Source organism: Somniosus microcephalus, chromosome 29, assembly GCF_052327205.1.
Source record: "Somniosus microcephalus isolate GS21.2 chromosome 29, FLI_Smic_1.0, whole genome shotgun sequence".
NCBI lineage: Eukaryota > Metazoa > Chordata > Chondrichthyes > Squaliformes > Somniosidae > Somniosus > Somniosus microcephalus.
The window spans coordinates 44,894,323-44,912,775 of NC_141015.1; the positions used below are offsets into that span (position 1 = coordinate 44,894,323).

General features: G+C 43.7%; 1 protein-coding gene across 4 annotated transcripts in view; it reads left to right on the forward strand.

Moving 5' to 3' along the window:
• The window catches only part of LOC147098705 (serine-rich coiled-coil domain-containing protein 2-like), a 730,402-nt gene that overhangs the window by 475,857 nt on the left and 236,092 nt on the right, over positions 1-18,453 (forward strand). For all 4 annotated transcript variants that reach the window (XM_085970759.1, XM_085970755.1, XM_085970756.1 and 1 more), the window contains exon 6: positions 6,740-6,947. In XM_085970759.1, the coding sequence (XP_085826885.1) occupies positions 6,740-6,947 (208 nt within the window). The remainder of the gene's footprint in view (positions 1-6,739; positions 6,948-18,453) is intronic.

Below are 18,453 nucleotides of genomic sequence, written 5' to 3' on the forward strand. Positions count from 1 at the left end.
ATCGGAGGCTTCCTGCGTGCGGATGCCTCCGATCTGGAAAAAATCTACGAACTTACCTGCTGGCTCTGTAGGTCCGGACACTTCCGCTCTTGGGCCTCTCCTGGTGCGCCCGTGCAGAGGCCCGGGTATGCCAGGGGCACAGGCAGTTCGCAAGCGTCCCTGGGATCATGTGGGCCATGGGGAACCAATCAAAGAAGGGAATCCCCCTTCACACTTTCGACAGGCCTCTCAGCGTAGACCGTCAAAAGTATGAATGGGGATCACTCAAAAAACACACTAAAACATTAAATCTTTTTTTTTTGATCACGTATTTCAAATTAGTTACAATTACATTAAATTAAATATTTTGAACAAATTAAATTTTTTGAAAATTTTTTTGGGGCTAAAAATAAACTTACCTTTTTTAAAAGTCTTTTTAAATTATAAATGAGTGGGGAAAAATATTTGTTTACTTTTTTGAACTCTTATGCAGGTGTAAGATTTTTAAGGGTTTTCAGCGGGCGGAGGTTCTGCAGAACTCTCTGCCCACAGAGGCCCTTCTCCCGGGCAGGCGGAGGATCTGTCGAGAGGATTCTTGACAGATTGGAAGTGTCAGTTTTCAGCGCATGCGCTTCGCATGCCTGAATCTGGCACTTGCGAGGCCCCTACGGGTGTGTACACAGCTCATTCGTACACCCATGGGGGTCGGAAAATACAGGCCATTATGATTTTCTAAGTGCCCTGTTGCCACGTCCGTAATAATTGATTCCAGCATTTTCCCTACTACTGATGTCGGGCTAACTGTCTATCGTTCTCTGTTTACTCTCCCTCCTTTCATGAATAGCAGGGTTACATTTTCTACCTTCCAATCTGCGGGGACTGTCCTAGAATCTAGGGAATTCTGGAAGCTCAAAACCAATGCATCCACTATCTCTGTAGCCACCTCTTTTAAAACCCTAGGATGTAGGACACCAGATCCAGGGGATTTATTTGCTTTTAGTCTCATTAGTTTCTCCATTACTATTTCTTTACTAATGCTAATTTCTTTAAGTTCCTCATTCTCACTAGACCCTTGGTTCCCCGCTGTGCTATCCAGTATCCTGGAGCAAGTTTCTATTTTTTATGTGTTCTCAGGATGTGAGCGATGTTGACAAGGGCATATTTATTGCCCATTCCCAGTGGCCTTGAGAAGGTGGTGGTCCTTGTCCTTGAAGTAGTGCAGTCCTCGTGGTGATATGCACCTACAATGGTGTTAGGTAGGGAATTCTAAGAAACGGACCCAGTGGCAAGGAAGAAACTGTGATACAGGTACAAGTCAGGATGGTGGGGAACTTTTGAGTTGATGGTGTTCTGACGAGATTGCTGTTCCTGACCACCTTGGTGTTAGGTCCAAGGGAATGGATGTGCTAGGAACATGAGGAGGCCATTCAGCCCCTCGAGCCTGTGCTGCCATTCAATTAGATCATGGCTGATCTGTACCTCAACTCTTTACCCGCCTTAGCTCCATATCCCTTAATACCCTTGCCTAAAGAAAATCTGTCGATCTCCGTTTTTAAATTTCAATTGACCCCCAACCTCAACAACTTTTTGGGAGGGTGTTCTAGATTTCCACCACCCTTTGTGTGAAGAAATGCTTCCTAACATCACCCCTGAACGGCCTGGCTCTAATTTTAAGGTTCTGCCCCCTTGTTTCTGGACTCCCCCCATCAGAGGAAATAGTTTCTCTATCTACCCGATCAAATCCTTTAATCATCTTAAACACCTCAATTAGATCAACCCTTAACCTTCATTACTCAAGGGAATACAAGCCCAGTTTATGCAACCTGTCCTTGTAATTTAACCCTTTGAGCTCCAGTATTATTCTGGTGAATCTGCGCTGCACCCCCTCCAAGGCCAATATATCTTTCCTAAGGTGCGGGGCCCAGAACTGAACACAGTGCTCCAGCTGCAGTCTAAGCCAAACTTTATACAAGTGTAACATAACTTCCACCCCTGTGTATTCCAGCCCAATTGATAGAAAGGCCAATATTCCATTAGCTTTTTCAATTGTTTTTTGTACCTGTCCACTAGCTTTTAGAGATTTCTGTCAAAGAAACTTTGGTGTGTTTTTGCCTAACCTATAGAGTAGGATACAGAACAGAGCAGTCCCAGATGCCTTTTACTATTAATACCAAATAGAAGATTACATAAGAAGCTGGAATTGTCAGTGGAATGGACAGGCAGCAAAGAGCATGAAATCACTCCTTGCATTTATTTGAAAGAAGAGACAGCAATGTGGGCATGAGAACAGGATGTTCCTGTCCAAAAGCAAAGAATGTCTCAAAAGAAAATGAAGATTGATTAAAAACCACAATGGAGATTTCAAGAGTTACCAACAAGATATTGTTAGAAATGAGAGTTCTGGCCAGGAAGTTTATCGCAGTATGGTCTTTTCCTCACTCTTCCATAATAATAGGTTTGAATTGGACACCAGCAAAGTACTTTTACCATCTGCAGGGTCATGTTTCTTAGTTCCTTAGAAAATATGGGAGAAGACTTAAGGCTCTTAATCGATAGTTGAAATGGATAGATGTCTTCACCATTGTAATAACTGTTGTTTTAAATCAATACAATAAAAGTTTGTTGTTTAAAGTGTACCTACTGTATTGTGCTTGGTGGTTGGTTGGTCTTTCTTGATGCTTTCTAGAATATGGTTGAAGGAAAATTCCAGACTTACGCCAATTGATATTTAATGCAGAGTGTTCCTCCATGCATGTTTCTTAACTGATTTCATCCAGTTCATTTTCATAATTTCATTCCTACGTTAAAAACAGATTGTGCTTTTAAATGCCTTTAGTTATCTAATACCAACCACTTGCTAGTTTGGAGAGACAATTAACAGGCTTTGACATCAAATGATGGTACAAGGATGCTTTAGTATTGGCTGAGATGTATCAAAAACTTATAATGTCACCAAAAGATTTCTGCCTTGTGGGCGGGGGGGTGTTACATGAAATGAGTAAGTCCTTCAGTCAGAGTGGAGAGAGGAAAATAGATATAAATGTTTCTGAAATGATATGGTGACCAAACCATTGTTAGCATTAACTTTTGGAGGCTTCATCTTAGAAACATATTTATGATGTGGAAAAACAGTGCATGGATCGAGGTGAGGAGCCATGCTGAGCACGTGACATCTGGGCCACCACTTCATCAAAAACATTTGGCAAAGCTGTGTTTTTGTTTGAAAATGAACGTAATGGGTGTACGATGCTACAAAATTAATTGTGCTGCCAAAGTGATGAACAACTCTTCCTATCTGAGCAAAAAGAAAGTTTGATAACACTTCTTTGTTAAATGTAAATTGTATGTACAGTAACTTAAAGTTCTCCATTCATTTTGTATTGGCCAGATGTTTGCTAATGCTCTCATTAACTGCGTAATGTTAAGAGTTAGAATACGTTGGTGTACTATTGCTCAATTCTTGATGCTGGTTCCTGATGATATTTATGACTATGGGGAGTAAACAACAGATGTTGTTTTGTAGACTGAAATCACCACTTTGCTCTTTCTGATTAAAATTTATTTGGGTTTTTCATAGGTAGGATAAAGTATGACAGTATGAGAAAGGTGATCTTGTTGTTTTAGGTACAGGGATTGTGCAAACAATATGTGTTCACTATAGTAGCGCAGAGAATTCAAAAATTATGTTAGTTGATATTCAGTTATCTACTTTGCTGCCGACTGGACATTGTACATCACTGTAGAAACCGGGCATGTGCCAGTAAGCTGAACAATCTAGGATAAGATGCAGGAGATTGTGAGTGAATGTGGGTTCTGGTGTGGTTTTAGAAGGCTGGGATGGGGATTACTGAGTCCAGAAAGATGGTTTCCAGTAAGAAAAAGGAATTTAAAAGACCGAGCTAATCTCTTTTTTGTTTGCATGACCTCCTTGGATTATAGGTACAGGTAATCTGGTGTATCATTCAAATCCTCTCAGTTCAATCAGGGATAAGTAGAGATCTGCCCTTTCTTCACAGAAATCACAGAAACCCCACAGTGCAGATAGAGGCCATTTCGGCCCATCGAGCCTGCACCGACACATATCCCACCCGATCCCTGTAACCCCTACACCAACACATATCCCACCCTATCCCCGTAACCCCACGTATTTAATCCCCCTAACACTAAGGGTCAATTTATCATAGCCAATCAACCTAACCCGCACATCTTTGGACTGTGGGAGGAAACCGGATCTTATTCTATAACACAAATATTGATAGAGAAGCAATGGAAAACTCCACATTTGTCGTGCTTACTTTTATTCACGAGATTGGCAGCTAACATAAAACAGAATCCAAAAGTCTTCTATAGGCATATAAATCGTAAATGGGTAGTAAGAGGAGGGGTGGGGCCGGTTAGGGACCACAATGGAGACCGACGCACGGCGGGCATGGCTGAAGTACTAAATTAGCACTTTGCATCTGTTTTTGGCAGCATTGTCTTCCTTGGTAAAGTCATAGTTAAAGAGGAGGTAGTTGAGGTACTGGATGGGATAAAAATTGATAAAGAGGAGGTACTAGAAAGGCTGGCTGTACTTAAAGTAGATAAGTCACCAGGACCAGATGGGACGCATCCTCGGATGCTGAGGGAAGTAAAGGTGGAAATTGATACGTGGGTAGTGCCAGAGGACTGGAGAATTGCAAATGTTACACCCTTGTTCAAAAAGGGTGTAAAGATGAACCCAGCAACTGCAGGCCAGTCAGTTTAACCTCAGTAGTGGGGAAGCTTTTTGAAATGATAATCCGGGACAAAATTAACAGTCACTTGGACAAGTGTGGATTAATTCAGGAAAGCCAGCACGGATTTCTTAAAGGCAAATCATGTTTAACTAACTTGATTGAGTTTTTTGATGAGGTAACAGAGAGGGTTGATGAGGGCAATGCGGTTGATGTGTATATGGACTTCCAAAAGGCGTTTGATAAAGTGCCACATAATAGGCTTGCCAGCAAAGTTGAAGCCCGTGGAATAAAAGCGATAGTGACAGCAAACAGAGAGTAGTGGTGAATGGTTGTTTATTGGAATGGAGGAAAGTGTACAGTGGTGTTCCCCAGGGGTCGGTACTAGGACCACTGCTTTTCTTGATATATTAATGACTTGGACTTGGATTTACAGGGTACAATTTCAAAATTTGCAGATGACCCAACACTTGGAAGTATAGTGAACAGTGAGGAGGATAGTGATAGACTTCAAGAGGACATAGACAGGCTGGTGGAATGGGCGGACACGTGGCAGATGAAATTTAACGCAGAAAAGTGCAAAGTGATACATTTTGGTAGGAAGAACGAGGAGAGGCAATATAAACTAAAGGGTACAGTTCTAAAGGGGGTGCATGAACAGAGAGACCTGGGGGTATATGTGCACTAATTGTTGAAGGTGGCAGGGCAGGTTGAGAAAGCAGTTAAGAAAGCATACGGGATCCTGAGCTTCAGAAATAGAGGCATAGAGTACAAAAGCAAGGAAGCTATGATGAACCTGTATAAAACACTGGTTCGGCCTCAACTGGAATATTGTGCCCAATTCTACGTACTGCACTTTCGGAAGCATGTGAAGGCCTGAGAGAGGGTGCAGAAAACATTTACAAGAATGGTTCCATGGAAGAGGGACTTCAGTTAGGTGGATAGACTGGAGAAGCTGGAGTTGTTCTCCTTCGAGCAGAGAAGATTGAGGAGAGGTTTGATCGAGGTGTTCAAAATCATGAGGAGTAGATAGAGAGAAACTTCGCATTGGCGGAAGGATCAAGAACCAGAGGACACAGATTTAGGGTGATTGGCAGAAGAACCAAAGACGACATGAGGAGAAACTTTTTACGCAGCTAGAGATACAGCTCTGAAGTTTTTGGATTCTCAGGTGCAAGTCAAATCTCAGTTTTTCTCCACCGTCACCAGTAACCAGCTGATGGAAGGGCTCATGCCTGGATTGAAGAACGGGATGTTTTTGTTGGGTGCCAGAGTCACAGAGTAGAGTAAGAACGGCACAGAAGGAGGCCATTCGGTCCATCGAGTCCGTGCCGGCTCTCTGTAGAGCATCACATCTCTCTTTAATGCTTCGTATAATGCCAAAAAGGCTGTACCAATGCTGACATAAATACCTAAACCGGCCATTGGAACACCAGAGGATTGCTGAAGAAACCTGGAATGCACTGCCTGCAAGGGTCGTGGAGGCAAATTCAATTGTGGCTTTCAAAAAGAAATTTGATAAGTACCTGAAGGAAAAAGATTTACAGGGCTATGAGTAAAGGGCGGGGAAGTGGGACTAGCTGAAATGCTCTTGCAGAAAGCCAGCCTGGGCTCGACAGGCCGAATGGCCTCCTTCTGTGCTGTAACCATTCTATGATTCTAATTCAGCAGACTGGTGCTCAGAATGTCATACCTTTCAAACAGGGTTGGTTTCTTCAGCAATCCTCTGGTGTTCCAATGGCCGGTTTAGGTATTTATGTCAGCATTGGTACAGCCTTTTTGGCATTATACGAAGCATTAATAAGAGAGATGTGATGCACTGGCACCCAACAAAAACATCCAGGCATGAGCCCTTCCATCAGCTGGTTACTGGTGACGGTGGAGAAAAACTGAGATTTGACTTGCACTGAGAATCCAAAAACTTCAGAGCTGTATCTCCACAATTAACCAATAGTATAAATACACCGCCTATTATCGGAAGTATTTTCAAGGTTCCATTTTTCTCATAAAATGCAAGAAATGACCATGGATTCTTTCCCCCCCAGGAGTCCAGTTTCCCAGGAGCCTCCAGTGGGACATTTTGATTGGCATGCGGCTTCAAGTTACTACCGGCCTCCCAGCAGTCACGTGAGATCCTCTCGGCCCATGACAGAGAACACCGTGATGCTGGATGTGCTGACACTGCGGCACATGGTACATGACTGCACCGCTGTAAAAACCCAGATACTTAAATTGAAGAGATTGCTGCAACAGGTACACTATTTACAATCACCTATAATAAAGCTTATTGTCCATATTGTGTTTATTAGATACTAAAGCTATTGTTACTAGATTCCATGCTTAAGATACAAGGCAAACTGTGGAAAAATAATTGCCAAAGTATATTAGAGCTTTATGTGCAAACCTTTGCCACACTTGAGTGTAGAATAGAACTGTACTAGTGTTTTATGTACAGAATCATATTTATTTCCACTGCCACAACCAGTTCCCTCTGACAGCATGATCTAAATGACAATTTTGTAAGTAAGCAGAAAAAATGTTCATGGGCAACAGCATCACTCAACTAAGCTGCAAAGAAAACTTGCCCTGTCATCACTCCTCCCGTCCATACACAAGACCAGTTTTATATCACTTTGACATGATTGGTGCATACAGTAAAAAAAAATTCAGGTCAGCTCAATCACCAACCTGACCAAAGTGATGCGAGATAAAGAAAACCAAAGATATCTGTCCTAGTAGTTTCACTTTTTAGTTTTGATTATTGCTTCAGTAACGATGGTGAGGGAGGGAGAGAAAGAAAGGCTGATGTCCGGGATGGATAATTATAGAAGAACATACATACGAGTAGGAGTGAGCCATTCAGCCCCTCGAGCCTGCTCCGCCATTCAATAAGATCATAGCTGATCTTTACCTCAACTCCACCTTCCTGCCCTATTCCCATATCCCTTGGTACCCTTAGTATCCAAAAAATCTATCGATCTTCATCTTGATCATACTCAACGACTGAGCATCCACGGCCCTCTGGGGTAGAAAATTCCAAAGATTCACAACCCTCTGAGTGAAGAAATTTCTCCTCATTTCAGTCCTAAATGGCCGACCCCTTATTCTGAGACTGTGACCCCTAGTTCTAGACTCTTCAACCAGGGGAAACATCCTCCCAGCATCTACCCTGTCAAGCCCCTTAAGAATTTTATGTTTCAATGAGGGGGTGAATGGTTAGTTCCGTGAGTAGCCATCATTCCGATGAAATATTTTGATGAGGAAGGAATAATATCTGCATGTGTAACTGATTCAAATGCAGCAACGGAGGAGTTGCCGAATGATTTCCAGTCATTTGATTTGTGTTGGGTTGTCACGCAGCGCTCGGTGTGGCAGTGGTCTCGGAAGAAAAGTTTGCAGCATTGCATAGTGGAGAGAGAGGTGGCCTCGGGGAGGGAGACTTAAAGGTGGGGAGTGACAGCATGAAGGCAGCAATGCAGGTGAATGGGGGCTTCGTTCTGGATAAGGTTTTCTTTAATCAAAGGTACATAGGACAAGTCCCATGATATTTACGATAGCAAAATACTGCAGATGCTGAGTTTTTCCAGCATTTTCTGTTATCCCACTCGGACCTCACCGTCCTCGGCCTCTCGCATTGTTCCACGGAAGCTCAACGTAAACTCGAGGAACAGCACCTCATCTTCCTATTAGGCACTTTACAGCCTTCCGGACTCAATATCGAATTCAACAATTTCAGATCATAACCTCGGCCCCTATTACATTTTTACTTATATTTTTTATCCACCCCTTTGTTTTGGTTTCCCCCCCCCCCCCTTTCCTTTTCTTTCTCTCTCCCACATGGCAGCTGTCTCTCATTCTGCCAGAACATTTCACACCTAATCTGAGCCGTCTTTTGTCTCTACTAGTCCAATCACCATCTCGTCTCATTTTGAATACCTCTTAATGTCTCTTCACTTCTCTTTTGTTCTCTCCCCGCCCTGCCTTTCGACCTATTTCATTTCCTTTCCAGTTTTGAAAAAGGGTTCGACCCAAAACGTCGACTCTAATTTCTCTCCACGGATGTTGCCTGGCCTGCTGAGTTTTTCCAGCATTTTCTGTTGTTATTTCCCATGATATTTATCTTTATCTAAAGTGTTTAAAGGACAGTGTTGTCACCTGGTGGGGTGCTGCAGGGATCAGTGCTGGGGCCTCGGCTATTTGCAGTCTATGTTGGTGGCCTGAATGGGGGGACTGAGTGTGGTGTGTCCAGATTTGCTGACAGTGCAGTGCTGGGTGGGGCAGTGGGGAGAGCACAGGGAGTCTACAGGGAGATATAGATAGACCAAGTGAGTGGGCAGTAAGGTGGCAGATGGATTATAATGCAGGGAAATGTGAGGTTATTCATTTTGGTAGGAAGAATAGAGAAACAGAATATTTTTTAAATGGTGAGAAACTTTGAAATGTTGGTGTTCAGAGATTTGGGTGTCCTCGTGCAAGAAACACAGAAAGCTAGCATGCAGGTACAGCAAGCAATAAGGAAGGCAAATGGCATGTTGGCCTTTGCAAGGGAGTTGGAGTATAAGAGTAAGGAAGTCTTGCTACAATTGTACAGGGCCTTGGTGAGACCACACCTGGAGTACTGTGCACAGTTTTGGTCTCCTTATCTAAGGAAGGATATACTTGACTTGGAGGCGGTGCCACGAAGGTCCACTAGATTGATTCCTGGGATGAGAGGGACGTCCTGTGATGAGAGATTGTGTAGATTGGGCCGATACTCTCTGGAGTTTAGAAGAATGAGAGGTGATCTCATTGAAACATACAAGATTCTGAAGGGGATTGACAGGGTAGATGCTGAGAGGTTGTTTCCCCCTGGCTGGAGTGTCTAGAACTAGGGGGCATAGTCTCAGGATAAGGGGTCGGCCATTTAAGACCGAGATGAGGAGGAATTTCTTCACTCAGAGAGTTGTGAATTTTTAGAATTCTCTGCCCCAGAGGGCTGTGGATGTTGAGTCTTTGAGGTATATTCAAGGCTGAGATAGATAGATTTTTGGACTCTAGGGGAATCAAAGGATATGGAGATTGGCCGGGAAAGTGGAGTTGAGGTTGATGATCAGCCATGATCTTATCGAATGGCAGTGCAGGCTCAAGGGGCCATATGGCCAACTCTTGCTCATATTTCTTATGTACTCCCCTAATTCATGATATGCATTGTAGTTTGGGACTTTTGAGTTGAAATTGTCAATTATGTGACTGCAATAAGTTGAATTAGTATTGTTGGAGCTTTAGTGGTTAGAAATGCAAACCAATATGGAGGCCGGAGGAATAAATGCTGAGCTTCAACAGTCATGTCCAATTAAACTACCATACAAGTTTACAGCATAGATGGAGGCCATTCAGCCCATCATGTCAGTGCCAACTCTTTGCTAGAGCAATCCAAAACGAATCTTCTGCCTTGCTTTCTGCTTCAAATATTTATCCAATTTTCCCTTAAGATGCAATGGTCCCTGCCTCAACCACTCTGTATGACAAAGCATTCTGTGCTCCAACAACCTGCTTTAGAAAGAAGCTTCTCCTAATCTCTCTCCTCCCTCTTGGTGAGGATTTTAAATTGACGACCACTCGACCTGACTCCCCAACCAGCGGAAATAGTCTTTCCTATTTCATCTATTTATGCCATTGAGCTGCCAAGAAAATGTTTTTATTTAAAGCTACTGATCAATTGGACATTTGTAAGTTGAGGTAATTTATATGTTTTCCATTATATTGGGCTCATTCTGGACGTATAACCAATCATTCCACAAGAATGACAGCTGGCGCTACTCGGATAGCGAATTGTCTACTCCTGTTACCTGATTCATTGTCACTTTGAATACAGTCCTGCGTAGTGTGGATTTTTTTTTTATTACCAACTTTGTCCAGACTCACTTTTATGTTTTGTCTGACTGATTGTCCAGTAGATACAGCATGACATGATCAGATGGTGTTATTGGTCTGCTCTGTTAATGAAATATATTGGGATATAACATTTACATTAGATTTTATTCAAGTATAGGAAAAGGTATAGTGATATTTATTGGGATGCATGGTTAAGCATTTTGATCTGACACAAATTCTAATATTTTGTAGGATGCATGAATTACCTTTCCAACCATCTGCTTAGTAGCTTTGAAATAAAACCTTCAAAATCCCACTTACGTTTGGAGTTATCAACATTGGATTGCCTCATGCCAAAGTAAATGCAGGTATAAGTGGCAAGGTGCGTCCACGAGCTGGGTCACAGTGGATGGTCAGCCTGTATTTAATCGGATGGTCAGCCTGTATTTAATTGGATGGTCAGCCTGTATTTAATCAGATGGTCAGCCTGTATTTAATCGGTCAGTCTGTATTTAATCGGATGGTCAGTCTGTATTTAATCGGATGGTCAGTCTGTATTTAATCGGATGGTCAGCCTGTATTTAATCGGATGGTCAGCCTGTATTTAATTGGATGGTCAGCCTGTATTTAATCGGTCAGTCTGTATTTAATCTGATGGTCAGTCTGTATTTAATCGGATGGTCAGTCTGTATTTAATCGGATGGTCAGTCTGTATTTAATCGGATGGTCAGCCTGTATTTAATCGGATGGTCAGCCTGTATTTAATTGGATGGTCAGCCTGTATTTAATCGGTCAGTCTGTATTTAATCAGATGGTCAGTCTGTATTTAATCGGATGGTCAGCCTGTATTTAATCAGATGGTCAGTCTGTATTTAATCAGATGGTCAGTCTGTATTTAATTGGATGGTCAGCCTGTATTTAATCGGTCAGTCTATTTAATCAGATGGTCAGTCTGTATTTAATCGGATGGTCAGCCTGTATTTAATCGGATGGTCAGCCTGTATTTAATCGGATGGTCAGTCTGTATTTAATCGGTCAGCCTGTATTTAATCAGATGTTTTTCTCCACAGTTGTTAGAATGACGGGGCCACATCTGGTAACTATGGGCAATGTGTAGGATTAGTGGAAGGTTAGTGAGCAACGCTCAGTGCGTGTGCTTGAGTACCACAGCATAGAGTTCCATTTTAACTTCACACTGAGATGTACTGAAAATGCACCAGTAAAAATAGAGCCAATAATTCATCCTTAATGTGTAAAAATGGCAATAAAATCTTAATACCTTTTCTCTTCTCTTCCTGTCTATCGCTTGGGGACCTTTTGAAACTGGAAGTAGTACAGGAGCTGGGCTTGTCTTACTGCTCTCTGGGGGCAGAGTGGCTGCTTCTGTTACTCGGCTTTGTATAGTCTATCTGTTACTCAACGCTATACAACCAAATTTAAAAAAAAAAGTATTACTCTAAGATCAGCTTAGTTTGGGCACAGCACCACCCAGGAGTAGGGAAGCAAGCAGTCGCACAGGTCTTAGGCACGTGAAGGGAGGCGGCAGAGTATTGGGATTCAGACACGTGAGGAAAGGAGGCAACTGCATCAGGACTTACCAAAAACTTGCTCTAGCCTGTGTATATGCACAAAAACCAGTTTCCTGAATTACAAATAAGGCCTTTTCTGTGCTTCTGTCTACTTTGGGAAATAAAGATTTCCATGCAAGAGAGATTGTGATCCTCGGGTGGGAGAGAGAGATATTTCAATCAAAGTCACAAGACTTCCACTGAACGCAGTAGAATTAGCAAACCACCTTAAGATATTCTGAAGGTCATTTATATAAAAAAAAGGAATAATTTTTGCATGAATATTTTTAAAATGTGCAGCAGAGATGCAGGATTTCCATTAAATAATAACTGAAATGGCAGTGAATAATTGCCCATTTGCCTGACTGATATGTGTTTGACAGCGCAGCTCATTTAGACTGGTGTGGGTATGGAAATGACATTGTTTATTAATATCTAAAGGTGGTAATGAACTGGCAGCGTACCCTTTTCTGTGCAATATGAGATTCAATTAAACGTAAGCAGCTTGTCACTTTCACATTGGTAAGATTAACACCGCGTGCGCACTGTCCTTACACTGCTTATGGCACTGTCCTGTTAAACACCTTTTGCCAAATTATTTTTGACTCGGTGAAGATGGGGCTGAGCAAGGAAAAAGACTAATTTTGCCCAAAGCAGAAAATGAGCATGTGAAACATGCGGGTCACGTCTGTGGAATACAAAGCTCTCTGATCCAAAAATACCAACAATACCCAATGGGTGACGAGGTCACACTGTCATACCCAGCTGTTTAAACTTGATACAATGGAAGCGGGTAAGCTGCAACAGCCAGAACATCATCTTAGCCATCTCCTTGACCAAATGAAGCTGATATGTATCAAAAATATTTGCTCTGTCGTGGTCTTGTATGATACTGAACAGGCAAGACAATCCCAGCCTGCACTACAATGAAAAACTACTCCTGCTGCCGCCTCGAATCTTTGAGCTGGCGCAGGTATGATGGGCTGAATGGTCTCTTTTAGTACTGACATTTCTGTGATTCGATATGGGATTGGCCAATTAAGACTGCAGAGAGACTGGGAGCATCTTTCCTCTCAATAATCCCTGCTTCTCACTGTGAGAACAGGAACATAGTCAGAGAGGTACATCATTCATGTGAGAGAGTTCTGGGATGTTTGAGGAGCACTGGGCATCAGAGGGAAGGACAGAAGGGGAGAAATTGGACGTAGATTTGTGGAATACTCATTACAATGATGGGAAGAGTTGTGGCAAAAAACACACAGTTCGGCCTCACCGTTCCATCAAAACACTTTGAACAACCATTCCAAGAGACCACAAAGACCAGACCTTGCTTTAGAAACATAGAAGATAGGAGCAGGAGTAGGCCATTCGGCCCTTCGAGCCTGCTCCGCCATTCAACGAGATCATGGCTGATCATCCAAACCCTAGCACCCGGTCCCTACACCGACAGCCATCCCACCCAAGCCCTATCCCCGTAACCCCACGTATTTAATCCCCCGTAACACTAAGGGTCAATTTTTATCATGGCCAATCAACCTAACCCACACATCTTTGGACTGTGGGAGGAAACCGGAGCACCCGGAGAAAACCCACGCAAACACGGGGAGAATGTGCAAACTCCACACAGACAGTCACCCGAGGCCGGATTTGAACCCGGGTCCCTGGCGCTGTGAGACAACAGTGCTAACCACTATGCCACCGTGCTGCCCTTTGTTGCGGTCCCAAACCCAACCCTGTTCCCGCTGGGTTGTCTACCAGAGACCACTCCCCCCCCGGCTCCTGCAGCCTGCATATTGTTGTGAGAAGTAAGAAAGAGGGAGCTTAAGGTGCACAATAAATGCAAAAATATTGTTTCCCCATAAGTGAGGAAGCTACAAACAATTATATCAGATGTTCAACAAAACCTAATTATATGAAAGATTGAGTGATATTGACAGGTAATGAAAGTTTGCTAGAAGCAAACAACTCCCAGCATGTATCCTTGGTCTGTGTTGGAATTCCTCCTCCCCGTGTGTCTCACTGCATGAGTGAAATAGCACGATAACTATGTCGAGGAGTTATGCAGCCAATGTCTGGGTAGGTCACCACTTCCAACATGCTGCTCTATGATGCCCTGATCTCTCTTTCTCTTTTTTGTAAATCACCTGAACACACAAGCATTAGGAAAAGCAAACTAGCTTTATGTAAACACAAACCATTATATTTTCCCTGCAGAGTCCAACTAAATATTAAAATCTTCTGGGAGTGAAATAAGCAAAGAAAACATCATGGTTGGAAATTTGATTTTTGCAGTCCTGTTTTCTATTTCATAAGAGAAAAACGGTCAAATGAAGTATGGTCCAGCTCCCTTACTGGGCCATAATAACATTAACATAAAAAGTCATTGATTCATATTTTCTGCTGGGCTGCATTAACCTCAGTGGGGGGGGAAACAGGAAAATCAGGTGTTTCTGGTGTAGAAAAATACAGTTCCAGTTCTTTAGGTAAACTAACAGGAATGCTACCGTGGTTGGAAGTCATACTGACTAAAAAGAGCAATGCCAAGCAATGTTCCCCTTACTTTTTTTGGCACGTGGCCCCTTTAACGGGCTGCGCGGCCCGTTCAAAAGTCCGCAAATGCGCAGTTTTTTTCAATTTAAAAGCCGGCTCACCAGCTGTGTGAGACTCCTGGAGCTTAAAGGGAACATTGATGCCAAGCTGCTTAGCTTATTATTTTTTATTCCCCTATCAAGTAAACCTGGCTACATTCTCTGGTCCATTCCCTGAGATCAGGCCTCAGCTGAAACATCCTGTAATCAATGGAGGTGTACGAGACTGACCATCAACTTGTCTCCCATTCTGCCCATAGCATAGCAGCTCTTCACCCCCCGCCCCTTCACCATTTCCTCCCTCCTTGATGGCTACACTTTTTCAATTCAGATTAAATAATCACCTTTGGAGAATTGAAGCTTTGCATATTCGTAACATTTGACTTTATTACAATGTGAACTGGAATCTTCAGCAATTTTAACCCAAACATGTTTTCGTCCTGCCCTGTTTCAATTTGCTCCCATTGGAATGAACAAGAACATGAAGAAAATTATATTTTTGAATGGAATATGCCTTAAATACTTTATTAAACAATTCAAAATTGTCTTTTATATTAAATAATAATTCAGTCAATATTTCAAAAGTGCTGTGAGCAAGAAATTCAAACACACATGCACTTTACACTCAAAACCTCTTAAACAGAAATATGTGTTTTTTCCTTTTGTTGATTCGAATTTTCATACCCAAATTTCGTGCTTATTTTAGGGCATTTTTTTTAATGAACATGCATCACCACATTTAAATAATCAACTTAAATCACAATGACTGGGGTAGTACATGGTTACATCTTACTGGCCTTGGATCTCATTTTATTGTCACTGGAGCAGTTAACTTACCATTTCTATTTATGCTTGGTGACAGACATTCAAATCCTTTCTAGACCCTCTTGTCCTTTCTTGCACAACTCATCTCTAAATGTGACTATGGTCAAAAATAGAAGTGTAATTTGGACAAGTGGAAGAATGATCAGGTACTGTGTTGCACAGAACCCTGATATTGGTTCAACCTAATAGATTTGAAGAAAGAGTCATATACTGGCACGTAATACCTTTAATTGTAGCTGGTTGGGTTCCATAAATGAGATGACAGTCACTTTTGCCAATTTATAAATCCTGGTCGAATAATCAACTAATTAATGACTCCAGTTCCATTATTATGGTGCCAAACACTACCTGTGGTGAAAGGTCCAAGAATACTCATTAGTGTATACATATGGTGCTCAGCTCGAAAAATATGAATCGAGGTACTCTTTGTGTCCCAAGAAAGGATAAACATAGAAACATAGAAGATAGGAGCAGGAGTAGGCCATTCGGCCCTTCGAGCCTGCTCCGCCATTCAATGTGATCATGGCTGATGATCCAAACTCAGTACCCTGTCCCCACTTTTCCCCATATCCCTTGATCCCTTCAGCCTCAAGAAACATATCCAACTCTTTCTTGAATATATTTAATGAACTGGCCTCCACCGCCCTCTGTGGCAGAGAATTCCACAGGTTCCCCACTCTCTGGGTGAAGAAATTCCTCCTCATTTCAGTCCTAAATGGCTTACCCCTTATCCTTAGACTATGACCCCTGGTTCTGGACTCCCCAGCCATCAGAAACATCCTTCCTGCATCTAGTCAGGTTTCAGACAGGTCAGTGGTTAATAAGTGCACTTTTAAAGACTAACTTGCAAATTAAAAATAGAGAATATTTTTAGGGGTCTCTTTGCATTGCAGTGGTTCCAGCACTGTCCTTTCACTTCTGAAGCCTCGGTTCAAACATGCTCTGTACTGATGGGCAATGTTCCCTCTAATTTTCCTTTTCATGCACGGTCCCTTTAAATTTGCTGTGTAGCTGCACATGTGCGGTATCTTTTCCAGTGGCAACAGCTGGTGAGCGACCTGCACGGGACCTTCGGATCGATGCATGGCCACGTATCCGCACTCCTTAGGGGGGACGTTGCTGATGGGGTGCAAGTCTCTTCTTGATGCCTGAATAGGACTTAACTGACATGAGTTTAGGAAGTCTAATATCAGGTTCCAGTATAGGTTAACAGCTCATATTGTCCATTTTTTAATATAAATTGACACTATAGGTATCGAATGGCCTACTCCTACTCCTGCTCCTATCTTCTATGTTTCTATGTTAGCCTTGCTCAGAGAGGCCTCAGGGTTGGCTGATCAGGGAAATGAAAATCTCTCAATTTTCTCTCCAACCTTGTCATCAGTCACCTCTCATCTACATGTTGCCCCTTGGCGACATCATCCGAAAACACAGCGTCAGTTTCCACATGTATGCTGACGACACCCAGCTCTACCTCACCACCACTTCTCTCGACCCCTCCACGGTGATATACCTATCAATTCCTCCAATAAAAGGCGAAGAGTTACGAAGGTGACTAAAGGTTTTTATTGACTAAATAACAGAGCCCACTCTCGTGGGTGATCCGATCCAAGCAGGAGGAATACCAGCCAGTCGCTCACCTTTATACCTGGCCTGGTGGGTGGAGCCAAGGCGGAGTCGGCAGTGGTCATCCCAGGTATAGCAGTGTGGCAAGAGGCGACCTCGTACCGTGATACAATAGTGGTCAGTGATACAGTTATAACGAACAGTGGTGAACAGTGCTAACTACTAACAGTGATACAATAGTGAACGTGGTTTACCACATTCACCCCTTGTTTAGAATTAAGTCCGGCGGGGTGAAGTGTACTACCAATTCTGGTAGGTCAGTCTGTCCGGAGGCTTCGTAAGCCTCTCCGATCGCCGCAGCGGTGGTGTTGCCTTATCCGGTGCTGGTGCCTTATCCGGTGTTGATGCTGGTGTTTGCGTGGTCGGCGAGGGCTCGTGGGGTTCCGGCATGCCGTCTACCTGGACTGAGGTTGGGGGGGGTGGTGGCGGTGTTTCCGGATCGGCTGAGGGTGCGAGGTCTCGTAGGGAGACAGTGTCCTCCCGCCCGTCTGGGTACGCCACGTAGGCGTACTGGGGGTTGGCGTGCAGGAGGTTCACCCTCTCGACCAGGGGGTCCGTTTTATGGGTCCTCACGTGTTTCCGCAGCCAGACCGGCCCCGGGGCGGTCAGCCAGGTTGGTAGAGTGGTTCCCGTAGTCGACTTCCTGGGGAAAACGAACATTCGTTCATGGGGGGTGGTGTTAGTGGCCGTGCAAAGTAATGACCGGATGGAGTGCAGCGCTGTCGGGAGGACTTCTTGCCAGCGGGAGGTTGGGAGGCCCTTAGACTTTAAGGCTAAGAGGACGGCCTTCCATACCGTCGCGTTCTCTCTTTCCACCTGACCGTTACCTCTGGGGTTGTAGCTGGTGGTCCTGCTTGCTGCAATACCTCTCTCTAGGAGGAATTGCCGGAGTTCCTCGCTCATGAAGGAGGAGCCCCGGTCGCTGTGTATATAGTTCGGGAACCCGAACAAGGCGAAGAGGGCATTCAGGCACTTAATGACCGTGCTACTGGTCATGTCGGGGCAGGGGAAGGCAAAGGGGAAACGGGAGTACTCATCAACGATGTTGAGGAAGTACACATTACGGTCAGAGGACGGGAGGGGCCCCTTAAAGTCGATGCTCAGGCGCTCGAAGGGGCGGGTGGCCTTGATCAGGCTTGCTCGGTCCGGCCTATAGAAGTGCGGTTTGCACTCCGCACAGGTCTGGCAGTTCCTGGTCATGGTCCTGACCTCCTCGATGGAGTAGGTCAGGTTGCGGGCCTTAATGAAATGGTAGAGTCTGGTGACTCCGGGGTGGCAGAGCTGGTCGTGGAGGGTCTG